Below are 26,360 nucleotides of genomic sequence, written 5' to 3' on the forward strand. Positions count from 1 at the left end.
GTCGCTCTGTTGTTTACTACACATTTCAAGCAGCAGCAACAGCAGCGTGCACAATATCTACAGCATATCTTCCATACATAACGATATAAACCCACAATAATGACTCAGCCACGGGGAGCCACACGCTGGTCCCAGGCCGGCAGAAACGGGGAAGGTTACATCGGGAAGGGGATCCGCCACAAAGCCTCGGCCGAATCAAACGGCCATTATTACAAAAATGCGCTTTCCACATAGGGTCGACCAACTCTGCTGCTGCCTGAAGACACACAAGAAGGAGGGAGGGTGGGAGAGAGGCGCTGGGTGTGGGTGTGTGGAGGGAGAGCAGGAGCACTGCAGGTGGATTCAAGTTGTTCTACACAGGTGTGCGGTGACAGTAACTGCTTCTACGTTACGTGGGCACTCAAAACACTTTACACCAGGGGCGATTTTAGCCCATTTTTGGGGGTGCTTCAGCAAAATGAATCAAAGCACCCCCAAAGATTTCTTACTTTTTTTGACAACACTTGCTGTTTGTGTGATACACTACTAAAAATATAAAAAACATACAGTACTTGGTTGAGACGTAATATTTTAACAACAAAAGTATACATACCCCCACCCCCTCCCAAAATGGTTTGTTCCAGCTCTCCCCTGCTCTGGCTCTAGCGCTCTTTCTGCCAGAGCGATGGTGGCTGAGACGCAGCGGAGCGGAGGTGTGAGTGCCTGGCTTAAAACAGGACACATTAGCTGCATTTAACCTTCAGTTACTCTTTATATAGTTGGTAGGAGTCAGGCCATGTTTCTTTTTAGCTGAAAAACATTACACCAGGTAACCTGCAGTGTTGAAACGTGTTTCCCGACGATGTTTGCTACTCTACAATCCGTCCTGCTCTGTAGTAAAATCAGCGACATTTGACTGTCCTGTTGCTCCCATTGAAATGTATACAGGCTGTTTAAAATCTAAAACTTAAAATTGTCCGTAGCCTGCTGTTGTTACCACTGTCCTGTTTGAAATGGAGTGAGAGAAGCTGCTTATTTTGTCATATGTGCCAAGATTAAACCCAGGAGCCACATTCAGGTAAAAGTGTAAGAACAAAGGATCCGTCAATAAAGGATAATGTTGGATCAGTGCTTCAATGTTTATATCTTTTATTAGATGTTCATGTGGTTTGGTTATTTGCCTTTTGGTTGAAAGTACACTGAGAGAGGACTTTTTTTTATTATTGATCTTAATATTTTTTTCATATTAATGTAATTTTTTAATCTAATTGAATACAATCTATTTGTGTATGATTATCAGTCCAAAGAGGGAGCGAGGAAAGAGGGGAACGTGAGGAGAAAGTGCAAGGTCAGGAAGAACCAGGTAAGGACACAGAGAGGGAGCAGTGACAGGCACAACAGAAACTGTTAAACTGCTTGAGAGAGTTGACCACCAAAAGTATTTTCCAACTTCAAGGTGAGGCGACACAGGTTAAAATGAAAGGAATAAATCTGCAGAGCCATAGTAGTATCTGCAGTAAAGATACTTTCATACATTGTACCATAGGCAAAGTTGCCTCCAATTTTATAATTTATTTTTTTTTATCAATAATTTGTACATTTCAATGACTCTATTTTTGGAGTCTATTTTCATGTATCTGTATTGTATTACACACACACACCTTAAAAGTGAATCTCTGTCCAAAAAATGCACTCTGTTTACTTAATACTCACTATGATCCCCATTCATCATTTTCCCCCAGTAAAGTAATTAAGTTTAGGATGTGTTTTTTTTTTTTATTCCAATCCATTCTTCTTTTGCAGCATTTAAATAACCTTTATCTGATTTGATGGTTTTGTTACAGACTGTTGCAGTATTTTGCTTTTCTTTCACAAATGTGGGATTAAATTGGGTTAAAATGTACAAAGCAGTGATGTCATGTTTTGTGACGAGGACCCAGGCACAGAGAGACTTGATGAATTTAAGAATCTTATGATTTAATAAAGAAATTTGCAGACTTGCACAGAGATGGTAAAATTATGATGACTGATAATGGAGACGAGGACAGGGAGGAACAGGTTTAAATGCACCAAGGAGACAGTCAGAGGGAACTCGGGACAACTGGAGACATTTAAGGAAGAAGTCGTCTCATCGTGACGAGTAAAGTTGATCTTGCCTGGCTGAGCAGCTCTGGGTGCTCAGCACCCCCAAACCTCTGATCCTAGAATCACCCCTGCTTTACACGTCTTATTCATCATTCAAGGACATCTTTCTGTCTAACATTCACACATTCATACTCCGATGAACGTATCAGGAGTGACTCTGAATTCCGTATCTTGCCCAAGAATCTTTGACATGCTGAGCTTGTTTTACCGTTTCTCATTTTTGAGTCACCAGTAATGAGAGCTGTCATGTGTGAAATCTTATGGGCTCTGAGGTGGTACCGGGGACTTTCCTCGGGACCTGTGGCTTCTGGACCTAGCACCTCAAACCTGTTAGACACAGTAATGAGTGCCGCAGGACTGTCTTCCTTCTTTGCACTCCCCTTGGATAACTGTGCAGGGTGCAGAAGGAGCCTGCATAGTAAGAACAACCCCAGGTTTCTCTTCAGCACTGTAGACAGGCTGACAAAGTTAGAGCTCTGTTGAGGCAACCATCCCTTTAACCTTAACTAGTAACAATTCCCTTCCATATTTACAGTGTAATAGGTGTAGGCTGCTGGGAGCTTCCTGTAATGCCATTAACTCGTATGTTTATACACCTCTCTGCATTTAATTATTAGTTATTATTAATCTCTGGGTCGCTTCCACAGCATGTCTTTGTTCTGTCTTCCTCCCTCCTCTCCAATTGCATGCAGCAGATGGCCCCGCCCCTCCCTGAGCCTGGTTCTGCTGGAGGTTTCTTCCTGTTAAAAGGGAGTTTTTCCTTCCCACTGTCACCAAAGTGCTTGCTCATAGGGGGTGGGGGAGCATCCGATTGTTGTTTGTTTTTCCTGTATTATTGTAGGGTCTTTACTTTTTACAATATAAACTGCCTCGAGGCAATTGTTGTAATTCAGTGATACATAAATAAAATTGAATATTGATACCATAAATTCCATACGTTTTCCACAATAAAATACCCCACAAGACATTACATTTTGTTTGAATTTTTTATTGAAAGCACACAGCCGACAACCCTGTTTAAAGCCCATAAATAAATGAAACACTTAGTACTCTTGTGAGTTTTAGTGACAATATTTCAAAGATACATTCTTAACCCTGCCACCAAGTTAAAGAAATTAAAGATCGAACTTTTCAGCATCAAAAATTTATGTGGCTGGCTGTGATGATGGTAATATGAGTCCATGTATTCATGCCAGATATGCATAAGAAAATTAATACATGGTGTAGTTGGGACTCGTAGGTAAAACACATAGTAACTGAGGGTCACCACAATATTAAAGTGAGAATATAAGTATATATTAAAAGCTAGGAAGACCAGTCAAAACAGATTTTTTTAGAATGAAAATCAAAAGCGTATCTTTTAAAGCCCCCTGTTCTTGCCCGATACCAATGCACCAAACTCCTGGATGGAGATTTCTTTATTTAAGTACTGCTGAAGCTGGCGATTTGTGATGTGTCCAAGGCGCAGTGCATCATCGATGGAAAACTTTTTTCCTGACTTTCTGTCATGAAGCACAGAGGATTCTCCCTGCGGCCCTTTGACTGAGATCTCTTCCCAGTCACACTCCTGGCTCTGCAGGTTGACAAACATCTTCCAGTCGATCAGCCCTAGTTTGTAGGCTTCCTCTGGTCGCATCTCCTTGCCTGTATCTGGGTCGATGACGACAATAGACCTGCGGAGATGGCTTTCCCTCTGTTCCCTCTTCATCCTCACAGCTGCCAGGTTCTTTTTAAGCTTCTCTATCTCCTCATCCTTCTGGTTTGTTACAGCCCTCAGCTCTGCCAATTCCTTCTGTAATGAATCAAGCCTCAACTCCAAGTTCTTTGAATCCTCTCTTGGCGCAGACTCTGTAATTAGCCGAGTCTCTTTGCTTGTGATCTCAATCTCTGACCGAAGCTTGCGAATCTCATTTTGCAGCCTTTGGTTTTCCTGCTGCAATCGGCTACTTTCATCACGGATGTAGTCCAATTCTTTGGTAGACTTGGTGTTAGAAAACTCCATATCAGAGAGCCTGGAATTGAGGGTGGATAGTTCTTGGTCAAGTTCTCGCCTTCTCCTTTTCTCCTCTTCCAGAGTTCTCTCTAGGTTCTCAATCTCAATCTCTGCCTCTGGATCCCGTTCAACTTGGACTTTCTCAGTGCGGACAACCCTTTCCTTCACATCTACCTTTTCCAGGGTGATCTGCTGCTGAATAAGGACATTCAACTCTTTCTCAAGGAGGGTGCGTTTGTGACGCTCTTCATCAAGTTGTAGTTTGAGAATGGAGTGTTCCTTCTCCTGTTGAGGATCCTGCTGCAGAACCACCTTTTGTTTGACTGTCACCTTTTCACGATTTTCTTTGTCACGGATCTCTAGCTCATTAAGTCTAACCCGAAGCCGCTGGATCTCTAGTTCTGCATCACGCCTTGCCCTGCGCTCACGCTCCAGTTCTTCCAGCTGCATGTCCAGGTCAGTCTTCTGTCTCTGCAATTGGTAGAGCTCTGTTTTTAGGCTCTCCTTCTGTTTTTGCTCATTGTTGATGTTCTGTAAGAAGCTGTGACATTCTGACTTAAGGAGAGGATCCTCTTCCATCTTGACCACTTCTTGCTGAACAATCTTCTCACGAACCTGAGACAAATCCATCTTTCTTAGTCTAATTTTTTCTTCTTGTTCTGTCCGTTCTCTCTCAAGGTCCAGGCGTTTCTGCTGTTCATCAGCCAGCTTCCTCTTTAGCATTTCAATTTCTTCCTTAGTCTTTGGATCTTCTCTGTACTGCAGCACTTCATTGACAACCTCTTTGGTCTGCACTTGGGGTTTGGTATTCTTCCATCTTTCGATTTCATCTCGAAGCTGGCGGATTTCTAGCTCAGATTTCTCAGTCTGGTGGCTTTTATCTACAATTTCATTGCGAAGTCTCTCCAGCTCTCTTTCAGTTTGTGGATCTATCTTATATTTGATTACTTCTTTGATGATCTCTTTAACTTCCACTTGAGGCCCTCTGTTCTTGAGCATGGTCAGCTCATCCTGCAGAGATCTCAACTGGAGCTCTGCATCTTTATACCGCCTCTGTTGCTCTACAAGTTCAAGACGGAGATTGGCCACTTCATTCTCAGCCTTGGGATCGGGCCGGACAATCTCTCGTACTTTCTCTTGAATCACAACCTTAGACTTCTCCTCCTCCAGGCTTGCAATTTTCCTCTGGAGGTCAGTCTTTTCCCGCTGTGATGATCTTCTTTTGGCCTTCTCATCTTCGAACTGCCTCCTAAGGTTTTCTACCTCTCTCTCAAAGGCAGTATCCTTCTCAACTTTCAGCACTTCCTTGATGGAAATCTTTTCCTCAGCCATTGATTTCTCCTTCTCCAGTCTTCGAAGCTTTTCTTGAAGAAATTGCAACTCATCCTCCAGCTGCCTTCTGCTTTCTATTTCCTTCTCTTTCCTGTCAAGCAGCACCCTGTACTCACTTTCAAGTTGGGGGTCATTCTGGACTTTGATCACCTCCTCTTCAGTGATTACCTCCTGTTCCTTGTTCTTCTCCTCAGCCAGGAGTGTCACATGTTTTTGGATCTCAATGAGCTCGTTGTCCTTCATCAGCCTCTGCCTTTTTAGCTCTTCCAGCTCCTCCCGAAGCTTTCGGACCGCCTCCTCCTGACCACGGTCTCTTTCTATACGCAAGACCTCCTTCACTGTGTACTGCTGTGCCCCTTCTTTGACCTCTGTCTCAAGGCCACGCAGCTTCAACTTTAGTACCTCAAGGTCATTCTCCAGGACATGGGTAGTGCGGCGCTCCTCTGACAACTTCTGCTGGACTTTGTAGACTTCTTCATCCAGCTGGGGGTCTGGAACCTTTTTAATTAGCTCCTTCTTAACAATTGTATCCTGGGGCTTTTGTCCTTCAAGCATATAAATGTCAGTCTGAACGGTCTCTATTTCTTTTTCTAGTTGCTCCCGCCTATGGATCTCATCGTCTAGCTGTTTTCTTATTCTCCACGGCTCTTCACCAGGGGCATTGGCTTGGACCGACTTGACATTTGTAACTTGGATAGTCTCAGATTGCTATAGAAAGAAAATAATCATTATTATTACTGTAGTTTTTATGTTTATGTAGCAATGATATGTAAAATAGTTTACCTGGCTCAGAAGACTGTTGGCAAACTCCAGATTCTGCAGTCTTTGCTTATTTACAGCATTCACCTCAGTAAACTTTGCCTCAATAGCTGCTTCCTGCAAACGATAAAATAACATGTAATGAAAATCATATACAGTAACTTCTGTAGGGGTTTTTGGCTTATGCCCTTAAGCTGAGGATTGTGGTTGTTAATTTGCACGAGTCTGTTTGTGTCAAGAAGCATCTCTTTTCCTGTAGATACCTTTTGCCCATAGACAGTATAAATATTGATGTTGCTTCTGGCCGGTGTCAAAGTGCCTCAACAATTTATATTTGTGCGTAAATATTGGCCACACCGCATTTCAGAATGGATGATTATCTGTACAGCTTGTGATTGACATGTCAATGAGGAAATGGATTCTCAGTCAGACATGACCCTCCTTATCACATCTGTCTTTTTTTTTTTTTTCTTTAAACCAAGATGGCAATAGTGAAAAAATTCATCTTGAGGAAACCAATGGATGTCACAGCAGCAATGGCAATACTGTCTACACGGAGAGAAATGTTCCTCAAAGGGGTTGCAAATGTGTACAATAATTTTGTGAACCTTTTGAGGACTCGCATGAGTGTGCTACGTTTGACCAAACATCGAACAATTTTACAAATGCGTACATACAAACAAATACATTCAGATCATTTACGCACAGCGTCTTGAATCAGATGATTTTACTTTTCGATAACCTTGCTATGCGTACACAGATCACATCGCATGCCAACTTGGGGTTTTGAGACAAGTTGAACGCTGCCAGATCCACAAATGGAAAATGCATTCAAGTCCCAGTGTAAAACATCTTGGCTCCCACTGTAAATACACCCCCCCCCCCCACCCTAAATAACCTTTACCAGAAAACATTACTAATTACAGACACTACAGAGTAGCCTATAAAGATAAGGGTGCTCCCACAGTCCAAAAACATGCAGTTAGTGGGGTTTGGTTAATTGGTAATTCTAAATTGCCCGTAGGTGTGAATGTGAGTGCGAATGGTTGTCTGTCTCTGTGTGTTAGCCCTGTGATAGACCGGCGACCTGTCCAGGGTCTACCCTGCCTCTCGCCCTATGGTAGCTGGGACAGGCTCCAACCTCCCACGACCCTAACAGAGGAGAATAGATGGATGGATATAATCCAGGTAAGTGGAACACTTTGATGTTAATCGTACCCATCTTACCGTTCTCTAATCCTGAACATTTCGGATTGTGCAGGCTACTGTGTAGTGTTTGTTATTGGTAAATCTGTGTTTTCTAGTATTTAATAACACAATGCCAGCAGATCAGCTGATCTTAATGCAGTCCTACAGCTCAGCTCATGCTGTAGGCTGGGATTCAATTCAAATTTATTACAGGGCACATTATTTAAGCTGCTTTAGCATCGTCACAGGTGCTGCACAACTGCAAGTCTATCACCAGCTCCTTGTTTTGTGATGCCATCCATCCATTCGCTTCCACTTATCCTTTTCAGGGTCGTGGGGGCTGCTGGAGCCTATCCCAGCTGTCATTGGGCGAGAGGCGGGGTACACCCTGGACAGGTCGCCAGTCTGTCGCAGGGCTAACACATAGAGGCAGACAACCATTCAGTCCCGCATTCACACCGATGGACAATTTGGATTAATCAGTTGACCTATCCCCACTAACTGTTGTTTTGACCATGTTTGTGTCCGAACTCAGCTTGTCTAAACAACCCGATAACTGCGTCATCAGGGTAATCTCAGCGCTTGTTTGAGAGTACCAGAGAAAACTGTAGTTTGAAATGCATCCAATAAAAGACTGGAACATTTCTGAGGTCACGATTCTTTCAGGATATATCAGGTTCTCTTGCTTTTGGTTATTCATTGTTTTAATTTGTATCCCAGCTGAAAATGAGCTCTGAGCTAGAAGACTTGTGTTGGTCATAGCAGTTAGCAACACAAGTTTAAACTATGCTGTGTATTTTCACTTCACCGTGCATGCTGTGCCTTACCTCTGCCTTGACTATTGCTGCAGGTGATTCCAATCTGCTCCTCTTGTATGTCTGAGGTACAAGTCCATCCTCAAGATCAAGGATAGATTTGAACTTCTCAGCTTCAGTCTCATAGTCCTGAAGAGTAAATCAGTAAACCAACATCAAACCTTTAACTTTTCTAAAAGATCATATGATAAAGAAAAAAAATCAATGGAGAAAAACTGACTTTGACAGCTTGCTGGTACAGCTGGGCATTTTTGGAGACATTGTTTAAATCAGACTCCTTTCTCGCTATATCAGATAACAGGTTCTGTAGAAAAGAGCAGAGTTAAGTGCCACTAACATTCATGTGTAACGAGAAATATGCAGAGTTATTGCTCAGCATTCATACCCTCTGATTTCTCAGCTTCGTTTCCACTTGTTTTGGGTCATCAGTGTCACGGGGCTCGTAATTTGGAACACGAGAGAGCCAGCTGTTCAAATTGTCATAATCATTGCAGTAGTTTTTGTACGCCATCTTGGCTCTCTGCAAGCTTTGAGCCCTGCACAAACAAACCAAAACATATCATCAGAGATTGTCTTTACATATGAAATGACCGTCTGTGCTTCAGGGACCCTGATGGTCACAAGCCAGAGCGTCGGTCAGGTAATACAGTTGTTCTGTAGTGCTTCTTCACGCTATCTCCATGCACCTTGGGCAGGTGATGTTGTGCTAGACATTTCTGGCTGTCGATGACGTCCTGCGCTGTATTTGCTTTACATATTACTGACGTGCTTTCCTGCCCAACTTACCTCGAGTCAGTCTGCTGGTTGAGGTTGTTGTATCTCTTGTTGAGTTTCTGGACATCAGCTTCCTGCCTCTCGATGTCAGGGCAGTGCTCTTGGAACTTGTTGGCCATGTTCTCACAGCTGCTCTTGGCCAGACGCAGGTTCTGCTCTGTGTCAGAGACCAGTGTCCTCTGTGACCGCAGGTCCGCTCCGATATCCTGCCAGGGCAGCAAAAGACAAACTGCTTGAGACAACCTACAGTAAACAGACACGTCACCTGTCTGTGAACGTGTGGCAGTTTGGACATGAAGGAACATAAACTGAAACAGTAACAACAATTTTCAGTTCAGTTCATATAAAAGTGAATAAATTCTGTTCTGATATAAGACCATCTTACTGCAAGTTCCCGCTGGGTTTTCTCCATTGAAGAGACGTCAGCAGGAGCAACCTCCTCCCTGGCCAGCTTGTTCTCGTAGGTGGAGAGTAAGGTTTTTCCATTTTGCAGAGATGACTCCAGCTGGTTGGAATTCTTCAGCCTAAAGCAAAGTTCAAAAATGCCTGTCACTGAGCACACTGAAAACAGAAAAAGCAGAGGCATGCTGCTGCACTGATGGCACTTTGAAAGCAATAACCAGGTCACATACTTCTCCTGAGAGCACTGAAGAAGCTGCTCCACCTTGGTGTACTTCTTGTTGGCCTCATCCACCTTGCTGTGAAGTTGAGATGTGCTGGCACAATTTGGGTTTGAGACCAAGAAGCTCTGTGCTTCCTGCACTTTAGAAGACTTCTCTGGTTCAATCCTTCTGACAGCAGCAGCAATGTCCTGGAGAGAAACGTGTACTGGTGAGTTGCACAGTGCAAAAACACACTCTTTGCTTGGTGGGCTAAACCGAGCAGAGAGAAGCAGCTTTAATATCAAACCAAAGAACAAAGCCGACGTTCTTACTTTCATGTCCTGCAGGCGGTCAGTACTGTCCTGCAGTGTCCTGTTCTGTTCCAGCGGAGGGCGCACTCGAGCATAGATGGATTTCTCCTGTTTGTCCAGGTCACTGACAACCTTATCCAGACCAGCCATCAGCTGGCGGCACTGCTGTTCCTGTTTGTCTGAGGCTACATGCAGCAGTGTGAGAGGGCAGGAAACATATTCATCACACGCACACTTGATCTGAAATCTTCCAGCCAGCAGCACGTTTAGATTTATAGTAGCTTCTTTTCATGCTTCATGGTTATGAAACTCAAAATTTCAACTTAATGAGCAACTTGAAGTTTTGAGTTACTTCTGAGTAACTCAAGAACCCAAAGTTTCGACTAACAGATGGAAAAGAAGTGGCAGAAACAACAGTTTATATCACTGTGTCATGAAGGCAACATGTCTATTCTGTGTGTGTCCTTTTTGTATGTAGCCTGCTCAGATTTACTGTGTGTGAGAAAAACAAATGTGTCATAGAAGAAACAAGGCGAACACAAAAGCAGACGGTAAACCACATCTGGATTGCCCCACTCTGTCCTGGTGTTCTGAGCAAGAAATCATCCAAATTTGCAGAGAACTGGACTGAAACATCAGTCAGCTCTAGTGCAGTGATTAAATTATTATTGTATGTAGAGAGGAGAGAGAACAGCTTGAGGAAGCCTGGAGAAGTGTTCCTGAAGATGCTTGGATAGAAAGCTGAGAGTTCAGACTGTGCTCAGCGGTGCTCACACCAAATATTTCTACAAACTGTCTGTTTGCACGTTCCTCATGATCCTATGTCCTAATTATGAAGAAACAAAGGCTCAACGTCATCTTATTATTTGAGAAAAACTCAACATATTTTTGGTGAAGGTTTCACTAACATAGTTGCTTGAATAGATGAGAAAAACAGAGCATGTTGCGGTTATGCGAGTTTCCTAGTGTGAGGATTATTGTGACAAACAGAGCAACGTCATTAACTCTAAGAACCAGGGCAGCCTTTCACCTGGAGGGAAGGCAGAGCAGTTGCATATATTTGAGTGTACTGGCAGCAAACAGTGTGAGTCAGAGGCACCAGCACACTGGAAGGTTATACTAGAAATCAGCTGGTCTGTCATAACCAACTAACTTGGCTAATTGTGGTGCTAATATATTATTGTGCGTCATGCGTACCTGTAGCGGTTGCAGTTCCGCTCGTCTTCTTCAGCTCGTCCAAGCGTTTCTGCAGACTTCCCTTGGTGGCTGCCATCTTCTGTTTGATAGCTTTCTGCTGTCCGGTCAGGCTGCAGCACACACACGACATACTGTTACAGCTGTAGATGCCCTCATCGGCCAAAGGAGTTTAGAAAGCCCTTTGTACACACTCACTTGTCGGCGATGGCCACAGCCTCCGGGTCGGTGGGGGGGAACATGAAGCAGATGCCCGGGGCAGTGATCTTGTGTCCGGCCGCATCCTTCACGTCCCATTTGGAACCATTTTGCCGCAGGAGAGTGTACCTCTCCCCCCGCACGATCTGACCCTACACGGGGAAACAGTTAGAACGCGTCACTGGATCACGCCGCTATCGTCTCAGTATTACGTGTGAAGGACGCAGTACGTACGTCATCGGTGTCAAATTCGCACAGAGCCTCGACAGGGATCAGCTTCTGGGGTGTTTCCCTGCGGTACTTCAGAGGCAACACCTGAAGGCTGCGCTTCTGAAGGGCCTTAACCCGCTCGTCAAAGTTCTCGATGGCCTTGGCTTCATCCTGCACACAAGAAACGCACAAGCGTGTCGTCACCGTACGCAGTCAGTGATGCTATCAGCTACGGTCTATGTGCAGATAAAAGAACTCACGTCCAGCTCCCTGATCAGGCCCTCCATCTGATACATGTCTTTGAACTCGGGGTTGTACTTCTGGCTGATCTCCGTGTCCAGACGCTTCAGCAGGTCCTGAGTGTCGCGCGCCTCCTTGTGGAACTGCATGCAGACACACACGCACAGATGAGCTTCACTCTTTAAATGCGTCTCTGTGCATGTCACCTGTCACACTGACCTTGTGGTACTCATCCATGTGTTTGAGGTGGTTCTCCTCACAGATGAGCAGGTTCAGGTGTTCCTTCCAGTCAGCGTGGACTGCTTCCATATGAGCCTGACAACAACGTGGTTTATGCGTAACATTATAGAGATGTGCGGCAACAGAGTTAATAATGAGACAATAAGAAGCACCAGTATGGCTTCTTCCCCCCTTTTTACATCCATCTGAAGGATGAACGTCTTACGTTGCCCATAACAGACTGTGAGATAACAAGTGGAAGCAGCTCATTTGTTGCCTGAGCTGCTCGTATGCCAACTGGGTCCAACCCACAAACAGTGTTTTTAGACAAAACGAGAAGCGCATCATCCGTCTGCTGTGTGAGGACTGAAAAGCGCCTTGAAGCCCCGCTGTCTTTAAAACATGACCCTGCTCTACCGCAGACTCCCGTGGACCCAGGGCCCAGGCAGAAATGCACTATGAAAGAGTCAAAGTGTGCGGATGGTGGGTACCTCCATAACATTCTTCCCTGGATGGTCGGAGGCAATCAGCTTTTCTCCATCATCGTTCAGCTTGGTGATGGTGCCCTCCTTGGACTCCAGACATTTACTGATGAAATTCTGTTGGTTGAGACAAATTTGCTGAGCGAGCTGAGCTTGTTTCACTCGCCGTGCACGTGTGTGAATTCCACAGCTACCTCGTACTGCCTCTGCCGGGCAGGGTAGTCCAGGTTGTTGTCACTCCAGTCGTATTTGATCCTCTCCTCTGCCTGCTGGTCCATCCAGTACAGCTCGTTGGTGCAGCGCTGCATATAGTCTCGCAGGCTCATCAGGTTGCGCTGTCGAGCGCTGGAGTTAGCCTAGCCGAAGGAACAGGAAGCTTAGTCACCAACAGCTTTATTTGAGGTTTTTACAAGCGCCTGGACGAGTCAAGGAAAGTTTTGTTTGCGTTTGAATTCAAACGATATGATTCTGTGTTTTAATATAATTAGCATGAATCTGATGAGCTTGATTTTGTAAGTGGCCTTTCCAGCCTGTATGAATGATAACAACTTGTGCTACAGTCAGAGTTTACTTGTTATTAATCTTTTCAAAAACTAGGTGCTGAAAAGATTTCATGTAGTAAAATCAAGTTCTTGAGTTGTTAACAAATTCATGTTTTTGCTAAAGATAAAACACTTCAGTGGAGAACCGGCTGGTGTGTCAGCAGCACTACTGTCAGCTAGGGCTGGGTTTTGATTATCGATTTATCGAGTAAAATCGATTCTGGTCTGGATAACGTGATATCGAGTCATTAAAATCCTGAATCGATTTTTTAATATAAATTTATTTTGCCCAAAATGCCAGAATCTCAGGTTAAACCTCACCAAATTTCAACAACCACCAACAAAACAGTAAATGAGAGCAGGAACACGGCTTCTGCACAAAGACGTAAACACAAAACGCCGACGCATCAGAATCAGTGAGATGTGACTTTCTCACCCGACGGCACGCACAGGGACACGCCGTCGGGGCTGAAAGCCGACAGCTCGCTGACTCTGAAGCATCGGCGTTTTGTGTTTACGTCGTTTTTGCGCTGATTCTGAAGCTGTTAGTTTATCTCTCTCCAAACAATATTGACCGAAGATCCAAACTACGCTTCACATAAACGTCGTCATGAGGGCGATCGTGGCTCAAGAGTTGGGAGTTCGCCTTGTAATCGGAAGGTTGCCGGTTCGAGCCCCGGCTTGGACAGTCTCGGTCGTCGTGTCCTTGGGCAAGACACTTCACCCGTTGCCTACTGGTGGTGGTCAGAGGGCCCGGTGGCGCCAGTGTCCGGCAGCCTCTCCTCTGTCAGTGCGCCCCAGGGTGGCTGTGGCTACAATGTAGCTGCCATCACCAGTGTGTGAATGTGTGGATGACTGGATATGTAAAGCGCTTTGGGGTCCTTAGGGACTAGTAAAGCGCTATATAAATACAGGCCATTTACCATTTATTTACCAATTCACTCTGACCTTTGCTGTTTTGCTGGTGTTGGCAGCTGCTTTTTGTTGTTGTTGTTTTTTCTTACTTCCGACAAGAAAGCCTCATTTCTGCTGTTCAATACTGAACAAATTAAAACTTTAAAATTATGCAAAACTGCAAAATGCTTCGCGATGTCTCCAATCAAACCTCTGTTACTTTGCTCTGCTTCGCTTTGTTTTTGACTGCACAATATTTTTAAGGTCATCTGCTATAAAAACACAGACCAGGAAAAATGCCTTCATGTTGTTCTGCGTTTCATCCTCAGTTACTTTGACACAAAGGCCTCTGCTGTGATGCTCACACCTCTGATAAAGTCTCACAAGTGTCAGGTTTCTTTTTATAGATATAAAAATATAGATATGTACTGATAAGTGATCAGAATTATAATATTTCTGACTGCCTGAGGCAAAATCTTCCCGAATCGAATCGATTCTAGAAATCAGTGACGATACCCAGCCCTACTGTCAGCCGGCTGGATGCTGTGTGCATACACCGCACTCACCATGGATCACAGTGAAACTACACAAAAGCGCACATATATCATACACACAGAAACGAACACTTACCAGCAGTTTGTTGTACTTTGACTGAAGGCTGCTGACGTATTCCTGCAGAACAAAGCAGAGCAGACACACAGAGGGTCAGCGAGGAACCGACGCAGGACGTCCAACTGTGCAAACCTTTGATTCTGACATCATGTCACCTTGTCTCCACTGGCAGAGATGTGAGGAGCCAGAGCCTCCACCTCACTGTGGAAGATGTTGTGTTCCTCCACCTCGTTCTCCACAGAGGGCAGGTCCTGGCCAAAGCCCTTGTTTTGCAGGTTGTCCTGAGCAGAGACACATGGTGTGCATCATGAATGAATTCCACTTTTCTGAAATGAAACGTCTAAAAAGCGACCTATGTCTAACACCCTCTGCAGACATGTGATGTGAAATTTCTGCCATGCAGACATGGAATACTTTTATTGTGTTCACCTGTGCACTGTACAAACAAATACCCGACTCCATTGTTTAAGCAGGACTCCTGCTAACCCACAGTGACAGTGATCTGCAGCGTGCGAGCCACCTGCTGCATGTAAGCACCATGTGCACACACAGCTAAGGCGTGCTTGTGTTCCCTCAGTAACTGAAAGTTTCTCAGTTGTTGCACTGACATAAAGACCTAACGAGGCGTTCCTCTGTAACACCGTGCTGGACCTAGCAGCGAGTGCTGCACACTGTGGCTTGAATTCATGTTTGCTGGGTTTTTGTTTACCAGCTTTTCATCCATCATGTTGCCCCAGTTGATGCTGGGCTTGCCCTCAGTGCGGACCAGGTGGTAGATGTGGCCGTGCTCCTCTTTCAGCTTCGTCACTCTGTCACGCAGTTGCTTCATGCTGAATACACACAGAAACGCGAACACAACATTTTAGGTAACAGAGCCAGCAGGTAACAGTAACCAGGTCTTCCTCAGGTCTTCGTGAATATTCATGACTTAACATTAAGCTTTTGTGTGCATCATGCACTAGCAGGCACAACTAAGGTGGTTTGCGTAGCGTGAAATAGCGTTCACTCACTCCTGTGCGATCATCTCAGCCTGCGGATGCTGAAGGCGTCTGGCGTTGACGACGTCTTCATCCAGGCCACTCAGCAGCTCCAGAGAATTGAGGAGTCTCTTGTTGGTGTCTTCTTGATACAGGGGCTGCTTCCCCTCATTGATCTTGCTCACATCCTGTGAGGAAAGAGTCAGTCATGTGGAGTTAGCCAAACACTGCCAGCCTTTCAGCTGAATAGACAGAAGCTGAAAGTGTATCATGACAGTGCTGTGGCTCTGAGCTCAGATGGGCACTAACGTGTGGCTGCGGTGGTTTTTATATGACGGCTAACATGCTCCATGTTGAAATAAGCTGTGGTCTATTTCTCAAAGAGGCTGATACATATGTAATTATAGCCGACAGCACACATGAAGCTGATTGGACTGACTGGAGACATGAGCGTTGCTGCAGCACTCTACCTTGTTGAGGTTCTGCTCCACATCGTAGATATTCTTCTCCACTTTGTCAGCATTCTTCTGCAGCTTCTCGATCAGTGTGGCGAGTTCTGTGCTGGGAGCACTGAGAGACGACACACAGAGACATCCTTAATGACGTCACACACAGGCTTTTCTGGATCCCTGTGAAGCAACTCTGTAACACTCGATGGAACATATATCATAATTGCAGAAGCTGAAAATAGCGGCTTCGTAACAAGCTCAACCCCTTCGATTATGAGCCGCAGAACAGCAGCTCGACGCTTTCAGAAATACAAAACACCAAGAACTGATCAGTCAGTGTTCAGCACTGCAAGCCCCATCACTAAAGTACTACTCCAGGGTTAGTACTTTAACGAGGCATCAGAGAAGTGCAGAGCACGTGGTTTAAAACTAAACCAGCAGATCTGAGAAACTGGGAACCCATCACGAGTAGCAAAGAGTGCCAAGGCATGTAAAGAGTTCAAATGTAGTCAGTGTCAGAGTTCTGAATGGGGCAACAAATGCAGGATAAATGTACTGGACTTCTTTGCTGTGCACTGTTAGTTTCAACAGCGACACGTTTGTACAGAAACTGACATCGTGTTACTCGTACAGGTGATCCAGGACCCAGCTGACCTTCTCGATAGATTTAATTGTGGATTTAAGTGGAAAGCAGCGAGTACTCTGTACAGTACCTGTGCTGTTCATTACACAGAGTGATAACGAGTCATCATCTCACTGCATGTTTCCATCACACCTGGTGTCAGACAGCAATCAATGACCAGTGACAATTTGGGTGAAAATGAGCACAACTCACTACAGTACGGCGCAAACGTTAGCCACCACTGAACAACACAGGAAATCAGTCCTGTGGTCATCTCCCTGCACAGCTCCTCCATCTGAGGCATCCATCACTGTAGCACACAGTGCGATAGTTACACCTGTTTGTACATCGTCTACGGTGAAAACACCAAAATAAGAAAGTTTTACAGTTCAGAGTAAAACGTCAGTCGTATAAAGTTAATCTCTTCAATACTCTGGATGCTTATAATTGAGCCGTTTGTTCATATATTAGAGCCACTTCTCATATTTGTAACTTTGTAATAAGTTGTATTATTTAATTTAGTCCAGTCTGTTACTGCTGTTGTCTTGGAGCAACTATAGTCACATCGTTTCCTGAGGGATTAATAAAGTGTGTTGATTGATAACATCAGAGCTCATGAGTCTGACTGTGAATGCTGTGAATCTCCGATCTCAGTGGATAAGTTGCCATTAGGTAGCTGACATATTCCCTAAAATGGGGGAAACTAGCCCAGCGAGTTTTTGTTACACACACACACGCACACGTTACATAATGCTCGATGCAGTACTTTCAAAGCTGAGCTGATTTTTACTTTAACACAAACAAGTCTGAACTGGTGCGCACTGTCGAGCTGTTCTGGGCAAGCTCATCCAAAACAACACCCAACAGACTGAGGGGGATTTCTGACTGTAGTGACAAACATGAAGAAGACGTCTCATCTACAACTTTACACACTCGTCTTCTAAACATCACAACACCAAATACGTGAGAACACAGGAACATGAACGCCTGTACTGTCTGTACTGTGCTCCTGCATGATTGGCACCACTTGTTGCATAAAACTTGTGTAAAAGTGGAGCGTTGTTTTCATTGTGAATCCAGAACAGATGTGAGCTCACCCTGCTGTGGTCACCAAAGAGTGCACAGTGTCAGATCACCAAACAAGAAGCAGTGCTGTGCTGATCTGCAATGCTCCAACAGTTTAAGCTGCTCTGCTTTGTTTTGTGTATTTCTGGGTCCTGGGGAGGTCGCTGGCTTTAACACAGTGTTCTCACTGAGGCTGTGTTAGTTCTGAAAAGGATCTGGCGCTCAACAAACACAACTCACGTGTTTCCACAGGGAGCTGGTTAAATCAGAACCAGAACGCTCCAGCATTAGGTCACACAGGGTGTGGAAGCCTGCTGCTAACACTAAAGCATCGCTGCAAACCCCGAGCCCTTTCCTCTCTGTGTGTACACTGAGATGTGCTGAGCATGTTGTTAACCAACTGGAAGGTCGGTGGTCTGAGCCCCAGCTCCGCCGCCTCGCCTTTACAGTCGTCTCTGTTTGCTGGGCTTTGGCTTAAAACCTGGCTCATCCTTCACACACGCACACCTACACCTGAACAAGAAGAGCAGCATGAAGAGGGGTGGAGCTGCATTACTCAGATTCCATTGCAATCTGTTGGTGGTTATCACAGGGCACGAGTGACTATAATGAACGATATGCACTAAGACGGACGAATCACTGTGCTGGTGTAAACACATGCTTCACACGAACATGACGCCACAACACCAAAACAAAGACTCCTTTGCTGTTGGCGCAGGTGTGGCAGCAGGACAAACATCTCTCACCGATACCTGCTGCTTGGCTGTGCTGTTTCTAAGCCAGCGCTCTGTAATGATTTAACACGCTCACTTTCACCACGGCATGTACCCTGGACCACGCCAGTACAACAGCTGAAGTGACTGGCCCTGGTGCAGTGACATTATGGGCGAGGCTGCAAGGAATTCCTCTCACATTGTGTTTCTAAGGAGGGCAGCAGAAAACTTATCGAACCAGTTACCGCAAACTAACCAGGGCTTATCGGCCACACCCACTCTCCAGTTAATGCACAAACTATGTAGTCTAACGCCGAGTTTCGGCCCTGCCCGTCTGACTGTAGCTCATACAGACACCACCAGAACGTTTACATCCCGCGATCCATCAGGACACAATGATCCGAGCCTGTTTTAAAGCGCCTGGACGGACAGCTCCGCGTTCTTTCCATCTGCTGCTGGTTTAGCGCACAGCGCTGCGCTAAGACCGCTCTGTGTGCACAAACAAGTAATACGATACGCGCATATAAACTCCGAGCTTCAGCACAGCCGGGCTCACCCCGGTGTGATCATTTAACCATCCTTTTGTCTGAGATGTGGCGTGAGTCCGCTGATCGTGTAGAAATCACTACAAGTTAGGACAGATGAAGCTCGCGAGCCGCTCTGAAGGGCTCGAGCGCAGAGGAACAAGCTCCTACTTACGCCTGTTTCGGCTGCGTTATCGTGGTGGACTTGGTCTTCTTCTTCAGCATGATGAAGGTCACCTGTCAGCGGCTTTCCACAGAAACAGACCCAGCAGTACAGGTGAGTCTCGGCTGCGCGCGCTCGCTGCGTCGCTGTGTGTCAAAGTCAGATATGTCCACGCGCCCTTCTCACTATCAGAGCGTGCCGTCCCAGCTCAGAGTACCAGAGCCAATGAAGTCAGCGCTTCCAGCCTGACCTTCTACCTGTCAGCAGCCAGGGGTGGGAGGGTCCAAAGAGCGAGGCCCCGCCTTCATAGCCTTCCCCTCTCACACCCACGCAAACACGTTGTGTGTTCCACTGAAAAAGTGAATGAATTCTACAGTAAAACGAGGCGCGTCCGTTTCAAAGTTTCAGTTGGGAGTAATCAGCAGTTTGTGTGCTGCACCTGTAACACCAGCACGGCTGCCTCAGGTATGCAGCAGACCAGCTGCTGTATCAAAGCTTAGTGCCAGCTGCAGAATGGCCACTGCAGCACGGGCCTGTGTAAAAGCGGGGTGTCCTGGTCAGGTTTCTCATTTCTTTCTTTCATATAAACATCAGCAGCACACCTGCAGGCCTGGCACACCCACAAGTTATTTAAAGTGCTGGGAAATCTTAGCTTTGACTCATAGCAGCCACGCTTGGGTGTTAGGGGAGTGACCTCTGTTAGCAGCACAATGTTCCCTTTTATAAAGCAAAAACTATTTGGAAATACTTTGTGGAACATCAAAGTTGAAGGTGTTTCTTCATATTCTGCAGATCTCTGGCCAAGTGGCATGTGCAGGTTTGATCATTGGCCCCAGCTGCTACAGGTCGTTTCAGTGACCTTAGTATTGGGGTCACTGCGAATCAGAGCCAGTTTCAGACAGCTGGATCTCTGTTCACTGCCTTTTCCTGCAGAGTATGTATCTGAAAATACAACCTGTCCTGTGTGCATGACTGGCTCTGGGTGTGGCAGCTAGGACAGCTCTGGCTGAACCAGTCAGACTTGACACTGTGCTCTGTGTGATTGCTGTGTTGTGTTTGTGTGTGCAACAGTGACAGTGTGACTGCAGGAATTCAGATACAGAGTAAAGGCATTTCAACATCCACACTTTAGTTTTCGACTTTTTGATTCAGCTCACTTTATTTGTTAGTTTGTTTTCTGTTTGACATCCAGTTTTATAGAAAAAAGTGCACCTTTCCCTTTTCCTGAATACAACCTCCAGTGAGTTGTTGGAGGTTTGTAGGTGTTTATTTATGGACAGCTGTCTGCAGTCAGCTTGACGTCTGGACTGCTGCCAAACCCTGACTTTTTTCAGTCGGTTTGCTGTTGAGCTCAGGATCGTCGTCCTGTTGGTGACCTAGGTTGGTCCGAGCTTTGGCTGTGGGACAGAATACTTTGTTATACAGAGGAGTTCATGGTCCACTCAGTTACTGCTTTCCCAGGTCCTGTGGCTGCACCTCCTCCATCATGGTGACAGGTGGTGTTAGGTAATAATAATAATACATTTTATTTGAGGGTGCCTTTCAAAAACCCCAAGGTCACCTTACAAAGAGAAAAAGACATCAATAAATCAGTAGATTAAAATAGATTCTAATACATTAAAATACAAAAAACAACAAATTAAAAAGAAAAAAACAAATAAACAAGATTTGACAGCGAGTACGATCTGTATTAAAGCGAGTAAGCCAGTTTAAACAAGTAGGTTTTGAGCTGTGACTTAAATAAGGGAATCTATATTTCTTAAGACTGAAGGAAGCGAGCGCCAGCCGAGGAGCAGAGCGAGTGAGAGCTCGGCGCCCCACAGTGACGAGACGAGCAGAAGGAACAACAAGATGAGTGAAAGACTAGAGAGAGCAGGAAACAGCGGAGATAGACGGCCAAGGTTATGGATGCAAACGTGAGAACTAAGATTTTAAAGTTGATCCTGGTTTCTATGGGCAACCAGTGAAGCAGTCTGAGTTTCTCTCTGTGCATCAGAGACTAACAATTCCACTTTGGTGTCCAGGTTTGTGCATAGCAAAGGTAATCCTGCTGCCACCTTTCAGAGGGAAGAGGCTTTTTCCTGGAAGCCCTTCCAAACAGCCGTACTTGTTTGGTATCTTTCTAATCATACTGTCATGAACTTTAACCTTTAGGCATTAAGACTGTGACATGCAGCTTTTGGATTTTGGCCTTTTCTCCGAGCATTGTACAGCCTTAGTTTTTCACACACTCGTTTTGCCTTAAAGTGGTTAAAAGTAAAAGTCGCTGTTAAGGTGCTGTTGTTCATTTGATGTTGCGTCATTGTAAAGCCCACTAAGGAATAAAGGGTTGTCATTATGTCCTGTACTTTCTTTTTACGTGACTGTACGTTTGGCTCATTTTTTGGAAAACTGAACTAACCCAACAAGACAGATGCTAGATGTTCCCAGAGTGTTACCACTGTGTACATGGACGATACGTTTGTACCCTAACTGAGCGCTCAAAGTACCAATCACACGCATACATACAAGTGCTTTTTCTACACTTAAGCAACTTATCTATCTGTCAGTAGACAACCCACTGAGGCACAACCACCCCAGATGCACTCTGTGGCTGAAGCTAATATTCAATTGCACTACAATAAAGTTCTGGGAGTTAAGTGAAAGATTAAAATAACTGAAAACCTGGAAAAGGCTGAAGCAGCAGTTTTGACCCTTAATAATAATAATACTCCTTAATAATGGAGTACAATGTGGGAGGTGTGCTCAGGTGTAAGAGCAGGTCACCTACTAATTGGAAAGTTGGTGGGTCGATCCCTGTCTGCTCCAGTCTGCATGCCAAATATCCGTGGGCAAGGTGCTAACCCACGTTTCTCCCTGATGCATCCATCGTGCTATGAGTGTGTGTGAATGTGAGATAGGAAGCACTATAGATGACAGCTCTTGTGTGATTGAGGCATGTTGTGTAAAGTGCTTTGAGTGCTCAGAGTAGAAAAGTGATCATTAAGAACCAGTACAATGTTGTCTTAGTCTTTAGCATAGTTCTGCTTTGCATTACATGTTCAAAAGAGCCAGTAAAGTAGCTGTAATGGTTTGTGCAGGATTATTTGAAACAAAGTATCGTTCCCTTCATAGTTTGGCTGTAAAAGCTCAGAGGTTTGATAACGTGTTCTCATCTGTTGTAGTGTAAGTTTGTAACTTTTGTGTGGTAACAGGAACATTAGCATGGCCTTAGCCTTTACATTGATTCAAGTTTCACTGGCCAGGAACCAAAGGTGTTCTCAGATGGAAAGCTTTATCAGCTCATCAGTAACATGCACCTTTTTAGTACATTACAGTTTGCACCCAGAGAGCAAAAGACGTTTGCTTTCACTTACACATGTGATCTAGAACCTGCAGTAACTCACCTGAAATAGCAAGTATTATTTTACCTGGGATTATGGACAGTCTGTCTTGTGAAGATCAGCTGAATGTAGTCCTGGCCTGTGTTAACATTGTCACTTTAGTCTTTTCCTGTTTAAAGCTTTGTAAGGATTGCACAGTGTTCAAACACAGTCGGTGTTTCCATCCTTCTGGAATGAAGACGTGTCGTTCCTCTGCTGGGCTGGAAAATAAAAGCTGTTATCAATAAAAATGAGTATGTGGTCCTAAACAAGTGTGTGTGTGTGTGTGTGTGTGTGTGTGTGTGTGTGTGTGTGTGTGTGTGTGTGTAGGTGTGTGTGTGTGTGTGTGTGTGTGTGTGTAGGTGTGTGTGTGTGTGTAGGTGTGTGTGTGTGTGTGTGTAGGTGTGTGTGTGTAGGTGTGTGTGTGTGTGTAGGTGTGTGTGTGTGTGTGTGTGTAGGTGTGTGTCATTTTCCTCAACACTTCTTCCCTTTCATGAAAACTGCCAAATTTCTCTTGATGTGGCAAATGACCCACAGGTGTCACACTGACATGTTGGGAAATCCACTGGACAATAAACATGACCCGACACACCTCCTCTCTCTCTCCAGCATCAGTCCCACAATCCTTAAAACAAAAGAACTCATAATGGACCCCACCTCATAATCAGGCCCCACACCACACACTCACAAGCAGGGCCGTTTAGATTCTTAACAAACACGATGGCCCCACAGCCCACCGCTGCCCACCCATGAGTCTGAGCCATGGCCTCAGTAACCCCTATCATTCAGGCCACTCACACATAGACTTGCCTCAGACCAAATCCTTTCAACCTGTTCTTCTATTGTGGGCCTTTCTCTTGTTTTGTACATATTCCCCGTGTTTTGTATATATTCCTGCTGTCTTACTATTTATAGCTTATTCCTGTACAGTTGGTGTGGAGTGCCCACAATTTCCTTGTACAGGTATAGTGACAATAAAGGGTTATTCTATTCTATTCTATTCTATTCTATTTTACATAAACTCGGAGTTCCAGTTCCAGAATACTTCAAGTAAGATGAAATCATTTGTATGTTTACAATCATATTTTCTTGACTCTTGATGTTTTACAGCCTTTTTTTCCTCTTTTCACCTCCACTCATGTTACAGATGAAATTAATCATGAATTACTTATCAGTTTCCATCCAGTATTTTCACAGGGCTAACACAGAGAGACCCGTCACCCTCGCTCCATAAATGACAAGCATGAGCATCAGGTGCAAAGGCAGAGCCTTCATGCTACGGGGCAGTACTGCTACATGTTTTGTAATATCATTTGTTAGATGCAAAGTTATCATTTGAACCTTCCCTAGATTATTTATTTCTGCGTGACCCATTGTCTTTCTTGCACTGTAGTTTCTTTTCAGTCGCTCAATGCCAGGTAGATTACATGTGTAACAAAAATGTATGACCTCATTCATGGCTATGGCTGTAATTTCATAATGATGTTACTGAGGTGTGAACATTTTTAGTCCAGCAGGGATTGCCCCACCCCTGGGTGGAGCCTGGACCTCCCACATTTCAGTCAGACCACCTGCACCTCACCATCCTCAGCAGCAGCCAGTACGTAAGGACAGCTCCAGGACTCAGTTTTGACCAGACTGTCTGCTCTATGTTACTCCTGTGAGCCCATTTCCTGTCTGGGACCTCACCAACTCACTGGCTCCCCACCCTCTGACAACTTCCTCCACACCTGACTAACTAACTACTAACTAACCCGTTTGACACCCCGTCACCACAGCATTCCTCTGCTGACAGGGTGAGAGTTAGAGACAGAGACGCTTAAACATGAACAACATGTCAAGCTCTTCCTGCAACTACACCTCTAGTGCAAAATGCAACCTGGAAGCACTCTGACAGCTGGGTGGATCTCATTAATTTGTCCATTTCAAGCAGCCTTCTGAGCATGTTTTATTGTAAACCAAGAAAAAGGGTGAACGACCACACTTGGCATTATTTCAGATGCTCCAGTAAGAGTTTCTTCTTCTTGTCCTTAGCGGGCGACCAGCGGCGGTGGTCTGCCGCGCAACCACTACGCTGCTGTAGGTGCCGTAGGTTCTCTTGCTTGACCAACGATTATCTTCCAAGCTTTTCGATCTAAGGCGATGGTTCTTGCCTGCTCGAGGTCAAGTCGAAGGACCTTCAAATCATCCTGGATTTGTTTCATCCATGTCTTCTTTGGTGCATTTCGATGCACCCTCCAATCGGTGGGGCGGGCCAACCAGAGTAGGCCATGGGGGTAGCGGCTCGGGTCCATTCGACAAATGTGGCCAAACCAACGGAGTTGGCAGTGCTGGATTAGGTCGCCGATCGTCGGTTGGCTGCCGCAGCTGGTGAGGATGGTATCATTCGAATGACGGTCACGAAGGGAAACGCCGAGAATGCATCTAAGGCAACGCATTTGGAAAACTTCGAGCTTGCTCAGGTCGTGTTTGAGCATTGTCCACGTTTCTGCGCCGTAAAGTAGAATGGGCAGGATCAGGGTTCGGTAAAGGTGGATCTTTGTCGCCAATGAGATGTTGTTCTTCTTCCAAACGCACCAGCGCAGGGAAGCGAATGCTGCCGCCGCCTGCCCAATTCTGGAGTGTATCTCTACTGATGATGCCACTTTCTTCTCCTCGACGAAGGACCCCAGATATTGAAATTGTTGGACTTGTTTGATCTGCACAACGTCGAGGTGGACGATCGTTGGTGAGCTGTCGGTGGTCAGGACTTTGGTCTTCTCGGCGTTAACCTTGAGGCCGTACAGTTTGGAGTGCCGGGCGATGTCATAGAGGATGTGAGTTGCCTCGGTGTCATCTTCGGCAAAAATGGCGCTATCGTCAGTGAACATTAGATCGGTGATAAATCGATCGGTCGAGGCTTGGACTCCGCGGCGGCCCTTGAATGCTTTGTGCATTATCGCATTGATGACGATGTTGAACAACAGTGGTGACACCACATCGCCCTGCCGGACCCCTGTCATGATGGGGAATTCTTCGGACACTTCGTCATGAATACGTACCTGGCTAGTCGAGCCATCGTAGGCGGTTTGTAGTAGCTCGATGATCTTCACGGGTATGTGTTCGGCTGCCAAAGCCCTCCACAAGGCTGGCCGGTCGATGCAATCAAACGCAGACTTGAAATCAATGAAGATGATGACTGTTCAGCGTCCACATCTGATCCGTTCCTCCATGAGTCGACGTAGGGTGAAGATCTGGTTGCTGCAGCCTCGTCCGGGTCGGAACCCGGCCTGTTCTTCCCGGCTGGTCATCTCACAGTGCTTTTGAAGGCGTGATTGAATTATTTTCATAAGGACCTTGCCGACGATGGACAGTAAGCTGATGCCCGGTAGTTTTTACATTCTCGGTTGTCGCCTTTCTTTAGGATAGGAATGACAGCCGCCTTCTTCCAATTTGCTGGTATCATATTTGATGTCCAGATCAGTTTGAATAACGAGTGTAGATGTATGACGAGGACTTCTACTCCAGCTTTGAGGGCTTCTGCCGCCACATGATCAAGGCCAGCGGCCTTGTTGTTCTTTAGCGAATGGATTGCGAGTTTGACTTCTTCTACCGTTGGTTCTGCATCAGACATCGGCACCTTAGGAGGGTCAATGATGGGCGGCGCTGCAGCCGGACCTTGGGGCGGATCTTGATTGTAGAGTTCATTGAAGTATTCTTTCCACCGTTGCAGTTGACTTTACAAATGAGCCATCCACCTTCCTGATGTTATCATTCATCGTCTTGCACTTGCCACTGAGACTACGTATTGTCTGGTACAACACCCTGTAGTCTTGTCGTTCAGCCGTATTTTCAAGTTCCTCGGTGACTTTGTTCCAGTACGCCTCACGGTCTGCTTTCATCTTCAGCCGCACCTCACAGTTTAGCCGATGATACTTTTCAAAGTTAGTTAGCTTGGCCTTCTTGCATTCAACGACCAGGTCGAGACACTTGTCCGAGATCCACGGTTGTGTGCGA

General features: G+C 45.5%; 1 protein-coding gene and 1 long non-coding RNA gene across 2 annotated transcripts in view; one reads left to right on the plus strand and one right to left on the minus strand.

Moving 5' to 3' along the window:
• Nucleotides 1-68: 68 nt before the first annotated feature.
• Nucleotides 69-26,360, plus strand: part of LOC309705029 — a 33,103-nt gene continuing 6,811 nt past the window's right edge. Inside the window, exons 1-2 of the long non-coding RNA XR_014276438.1 lie at nucleotides 69-1,057; nucleotides 1,280-1,342. This is a non-coding gene — a long non-coding RNA (uncharacterized lncRNA). The remainder of the gene's footprint in view (nucleotides 1,058-1,279; nucleotides 1,343-26,360) is intronic.
• On the minus strand, nucleotides 3,097-19,237 carry ppl (periplakin). Its single transcript, XM_082530421.1, has 22 exons — nucleotides 19,015-19,237; nucleotides 15,937-16,036; nucleotides 15,500-15,654; nucleotides 15,199-15,319; nucleotides 14,645-14,770; nucleotides 14,508-14,549; nucleotides 12,636-12,797; nucleotides 12,451-12,558; nucleotides 11,960-12,055; nucleotides 11,761-11,883; nucleotides 11,525-11,671; nucleotides 11,291-11,442; nucleotides 11,096-11,205; nucleotides 9,920-10,083; nucleotides 9,618-9,796; nucleotides 9,371-9,509; nucleotides 8,998-9,191; nucleotides 8,597-8,747; nucleotides 8,432-8,515; nucleotides 8,224-8,340; nucleotides 6,233-6,325; nucleotides 3,097-6,157 (listed from the first exon to the last, which is right to left on the minus strand). Exons 1-22 carry the CDS (start codon nucleotides 19,062-19,064, stop codon nucleotides 3,485-3,487), a joined length of 5,286 nt encoding a protein of 1,761 aa, XP_082386547.1. The 5' UTR covers nucleotides 19,065-19,237; the 3' UTR covers nucleotides 3,097-3,484.

This window comes from Aulonocara stuartgranti (genome assembly GCF_965226115.1).
Source record: "Aulonocara stuartgranti genome assembly, chromosome: 4".
NCBI classification, from domain to species: domain Eukaryota; kingdom Metazoa; phylum Chordata; class Actinopteri; order Cichliformes; family Cichlidae; genus Aulonocara; species Aulonocara stuartgranti.

Excerpts from the sequence above, each read along its gene's own strand:
- ppl (XM_082530421.1), bottom strand. The coding sequence starts at position 19,064 with ATGCTGAAGAAGAAGACCAAGTCCACCACGATAACGCAGCCGAAACAG. Across the intron at positions 14,771-15,198 it reads ACATGATGGATGAAAAGCTG|GACAACCTGCAAAACAAGGG; the intron begins GTAAACAAAAAC and ends GTCTCTGCTCAG. Across the intron at positions 9,192-9,370 it reads AAACCCAGCGGGAACTTGCA|GATATCGGAGCGGACCTGCG; the intron begins GTAAGATGGTCT and ends CTGCCCTGGCAG.